Source organism: Plasmodium fragile (genome assembly GCF_000956335.1).
Source record: "Plasmodium fragile strain nilgiri unplaced genomic scaffold supercont1.5, whole genome shotgun sequence".
Classification (NCBI taxonomy): domain Eukaryota; phylum Apicomplexa; class Aconoidasida; order Haemosporida; family Plasmodiidae; genus Plasmodium; species Plasmodium fragile.
Window position 1 is genome coordinate 502,335 of NW_012192585.1, and position 4,938 is coordinate 507,272.

At 44.8% G+C, this 4,938-nt stretch overlaps 2 protein-coding genes across 2 annotated transcripts; one reads left to right on the forward strand and one right to left on the reverse strand.

Annotated features, from left to right (window-relative positions):
* Positions 1-325: 325 nt before the first annotated feature.
* Positions 326-2,910, reverse strand: AK88_00686 (uncharacterized protein; the record flags this gene model as incomplete). The annotated part of the gene is made up of 5 exons (XM_012478332.1): positions 326-428; positions 575-684; positions 849-907; positions 1,020-1,107; positions 2,722-2,910. 5 exons carry the CDS (start codon positions 2,908-2,910, stop codon positions 326-328), a joined length of 549 nt encoding a protein of 182 aa, XP_012333755.1.
* A 918-nt stretch (positions 2,911-3,828) lies between these two features.
* Positions 3,829-4,746, forward strand: AK88_00687 (uncharacterized protein; the record flags this gene model as incomplete). The annotated part of the gene is made up of 1 exon (XM_012478333.1): positions 3,829-4,746. One exon carries the CDS (start codon positions 3,829-3,831, stop codon positions 4,744-4,746), a length of 918 nt encoding a protein of 305 aa, XP_012333756.1.
* Between the last annotated feature and the right edge of the window lie 192 nt (positions 4,747-4,938).

The following is a 4,938-nucleotide window of genomic DNA, read 5'->3' on the forward strand; positions in this document are numbered from 1 at the left end:
GGATACTTCCCTTTTTTTTTTTTTTTTTTTTTTTTTTTGGGGGAGGGTTTCCTCCCTTTTTTTTTTTTTTTTTTTTTTTTTTTTTTTTTCACCTTTATGTGTGCATACACCGTAGTTAGCTAGCCATATTGGTCAAGTTGTGCGGACAAAAAAAAAAAAAAAAAAAAAAAAAAAAAAAAAAAAAAAAAAATATGAACAGCAAGGTGGAATGCGTGGTAAACGTTTGGTCATACATACATATATGTACATGCACACGTACGTACACACATATATGCTCATGGGCACTTGGACGCTGTGGGCGCCATTTGCCTTGTGGGTGTCTTTCTCAAATAGACTTGAGGAGGAAATCCTTCGCGTAACTTTTGATGAAGAACTTTCTGTTGAAGCAAGGGCGGTAGCTCTTCCGTGCGTGGTTCTTATCCCACTCGCTGCGGGGGGGAAAGGGGCAAAGTGGGGGTGAACAACCGTTAGCGTTGTCGCGTTGTCCACGTTGTCCGCGTTGTTAGCGGTGGTTAGCACCGGATGGGGGGGAAAAGAAATATGAGCGCGCTAACATCTCTACGAAGACGCTTACAAATTGTCAAACTTGGTGGGATCGCTCTCCTTGATGTGCTTGAAGTTCAGGAAGAGTCTGCTTCCGCCATACATGGTCACCAGGGCACAAAGCACGATTTGCGCGACGAGCTGCAAAAGGGAGTAAAAAAAAAAAAAAAACAGTTAGGAAATGGAAGAACGTGCACACGTACCTTCGTACGTAGGTGTATAAGCAGACGCGCCCCATTCTGTGTTGCGCCCACGGAAGGAGCCACAACCAAAGGGGATGCCTTGCCTCTCCCTTGACTACTCACCATGTATGGTATGGTGAAGTGATCGATGTTGTCATTTTCCAATTTGAATGCGCTAAGAACTGCGGAGAGCAGGGGTGGGCAGGGAAAAGTGTATGTCGATTGAAAAGAGAGCAATTCTAAGTGTGAGGGTGTACATAACATAGTTTGTTATCGTTGCGCAAGACGACTTACGGAGGTACACGGAATGCCCACTCTTCACAAGGGACGCTAAGCCTATCAGCGTGATGGAAACGGAGAGTCCCCCAATCATTTTCTCTTCCTGCGTCCGGTCAAAAAATTGTTCTGGAACTGTAACACCACAGCACGTCGTGCACCCTTTATGCCCTTCGCAACACTGTTAATTTGGATACTTCCCTTTTTTTTTTTTTTTTTTTTTTTGCTATGGGAAGAGTGTTTCCCCTCGGTAATGATAATTCTTTCATTCGTCGAGCTACTACCTTTGCATTCATGCACTTGACACAAATGCGCTCGCTAAATGTCACTTCCCTCTGTTCGTTAAATTAAGTTACATTTCGTTGTATTTTCTTTCCCTTCCATTGGGGGGAAGTTTTCTCAAAATGGATATATGTCCCCCTGGAGATGCTCCTTGTGCAATGAACGTCGACACGGAGCCGCTGCGTAGTGTCACGCGAAAAAAGGGTGCCACAACAAGAGTTGCTTCCTTCAAATGAAGGAAAATAATAAAAAAAGGAAACCAGCTGCGGTGAAGCGTATTTACATATCGCTCGGCACTCCCACAAAAACAACCTTTGCAAGTTTTGCAATTTTATGAGAAAATGTAGCTATCCGTTTGGCGAAAAAAAAAAAAAAAAAACAGCCAAAAAAAAAGCAAAACTGGAAATCCTCTTTTTTTTTTTGGCTATTTTTTTTTTTTTTTGCGTCCATGTATTTGCTCCAAAAATGGGGGAAGCTTAATTGTACTGAGGGTGTGACAGAAGGATGTTTACACTAAGCGGGTTGTTCACGTTCCTGTAACAGGTTCCATTTTTTTTCTTTTCGCCCTTCTGTTTTTTATTCCCAACGGTCTGCATCTTTTACTCTTCGTGGTTAGCAGCCACGTGGCAAAAACAATTATGCGAGTTAGCAAGCAACACTGTTGGGTGTACTTTGAAGCACAATGAGGGAGAAAAGGAGCAAGACTGTGCTTTTTGTTACTTCGTTCTTTGTCCACGAAGAGGTAGGCGTGCGTTGGAACATGATGAGTGGGGTTATGCGATCCACAAGTGAATTACCCATATGGGTGTGTATACAACGTCGGACAGGGTCGATATTCTTCTCGACCTACTTCACCCGCTGCTGCAAAAATAATTTCTCTTTTTTTAATTTTAATATGTTTTGCTGGTTAGTTCCTCCCCTTTGCTACACGCACGGGTATGTACAACGGTGAACCAGTGCATGTGTACGTGGGGCATGTTGCACTGATGGGCGCCCTGGGGTGGGAAAACGGACACACAACATACAAGAGGGGAGTTTCCATAAGAAAAATAAAATAAAATAAAAATAAAGTGATAAAAAAATGTACAGAACGAATGAACGCCTGTCAGACGACACATTTTTTGCGTGACATGCATAGCACACACACACACAAACATAAAAAAAAGAAAAAGAAAAAGAAAAAAGGGGGCCTTGGACAGTCCCTGCCTGATGGCGAATGGGTATGTGCAAACTTCCAACCGGGGGGTAAACCTTAATGTGCATGTGGCCGCTCGAATATCATCCGCTCAGTTGTGTTTGCTTCATCAAAAGAGTAGCAGCCGAGTCACCAAGCCGAAACGCTACACTACACTTGGAATACGCCCCCCTGCTAGAAGGGCGTGCCGAACAGCCAATTCCTGTTATTGCTGTACTTCCGAATTCGACCCATTTTGTTAACCTGCGAATTCTGCAAGTTGATTCTGTTATGGGGGTAAAATATTTCTTCACTCTCCACTGTGTTCAGCTTGATCTCGTTCATTAGCACTTGGAAATTCTTTCGTACGTTAACAAAGAAGATGGCTGGTAGCTGCGGCAGGTCCAGCATCAACGTCAGGTTGGCGAAGCCCAGTCCTGGAGCTGACGTCATTTTGGCACACGGGGGGAAAACAATACAGAAAAAAAAAAACAAAAAAACCTCTTCCGCGGTGTACACCTTATCCGTTTGTATCTTCCAGCTGCTAAAACATATTCAGTGGTTCTCTTTCGTATGGCTTTGTGTTGGCAAGGGAGAGGGCATACTCGAGGGGGAGTTGCTTCTTTTTCGCCGCTTCTTCGTCAGGATTATTTAGTGAGAGCCCTTTGTGTTTTTTATGTATACATCGTCACTGGCGGGGAGGTACGCGCCTGAAAAATTGTGCATTCTGCGTTGCACTTTGCATAAATTATGTGAAGTGCCTTAGTGATGAAAATTTCGATCACGTAACTCCACGCACGCTTCCTGGGCTCGGTCCGTCCCCTGCCCCCTGTAACACCCCCACTTCAACAATTTTTTTTTTGTTCCCATGTGGTAACCACCAATGTGTGCATTGCGTATGCATTTAAAAAAAAAAAAAAAAAAAAAAAACATATCCTCCAAAAACTCGGCTAATCACATTTTACAAACGTATGATAAAAGCTGGGATGAGGAAAAAGCGCAGAGGAAAATCGCCGCCGCGTTTGAATTCATTTTGTCACCCCGACTGGCTACAGGCGATTTGCCGAGTTAACGGGAGAAGTGTAGCGGCGACAAAGCGGAGCGAAGTTTCTCATCATATGGTTGGCTTGCCTCACGGGACAGAGGTCCCCCCTGGCCCCTAAAAAAAAAAAAAAACAAAAAAAAGGACGAAGAACACGCCTTGGTGATGAGGTGAAAGTTTCCCAAGAGGGACGTAACACATGTCACTTGTCCGGGGAAGCACAATAGGTGTACAGATTATCTCACCTGGAGAGCTCCTCACATGTGTATATTAAAAAATAAAAAATATTAACAGCGAGGCACATTCACATCCCGAACGTGGAAAACAAAATGATGTACACCTGCACTGGTCACCTCGTTAGGAATCACTTGGCCAAATCGGTGAAGGCGTTTAAAGGGGAAGGCCCCTTTGCCCAGAAGAGCTCATGGAACGTATGGACGAAGAAGTATAGCAGCGGTGTGTACCCCCAGGTGGGGGCCAGTTATATTGGAAATGTACCCAACTGGACGGGCTTCACAAATAGTAGCATGTGTGAAGCCCACCGCGCACTCCTTGCACCACACCACAGAACCATAACCAGCTGCAGCGGGACTCGTTGGGGAAAGCAGACCAGCGACGAGAGCTTCTTCGAAGGGGAACACTTAAACAGAAAGTTAGGAGGCTATGGATACCCCATGATGTTCATCGTTACGTATGATCGACCCAGCTGGCAACCCTTTTGGGAAAACGAGTACGAGGTTATCCCGAGGGACGAATTTGGAGTCCCCGCCAGCATCCCCCCAGAGGTGTCCACACAAATTAAGCACACCTACTATGTGCCCCCCCAGTTCTATACCTTCCTCAAAAAATTAGGAGATGACACAGAAGAGCTGAAGCCATACATGCACAAACTTATTAAGGGTGAATTCACCTACGATGATTACCAGGAAATGTTTTACAAGTTTGCGAAGCCATTAAAAATTTTTAGGAACAAGATTCCCTTGCCGTATAGAACTGCAGAGGAAATGGCCAAGGAAGAGGAAATGAAATGGGAGTCCGCCTGGTATACCTACAGACAGAAAATGCTCGCGGAGTATAACGTGACCATGTGTTTGCGTGAGTTCATCTTGTACATGACGGTGGGTCTGTACTTTGCTTACTTGTGGCTGGACGCCCTGAGGCAGTACCGCTTGGACATGAAGCTCTTTTATTTGGAGGCCCCTGAGCACAAGATCAACTGGGTCAAGCCGCGCGGTGACTTGGTGTAAAGAACCAGACCGGGCGTACAGCGCGTGGGGTACACGTGTCTACGCATGCTCCACGCGTCCTCAACCTGTGCACCATTTTTTTTTTTTTTTTTTGCCGGCGAAGCTGCCCTTGTATCAGCAATGGCCACATACAAACGCTGATTTCATCAACATTTGGTTTTCAACCGATTTTTTTTTTTTTTTTTTTTTTTT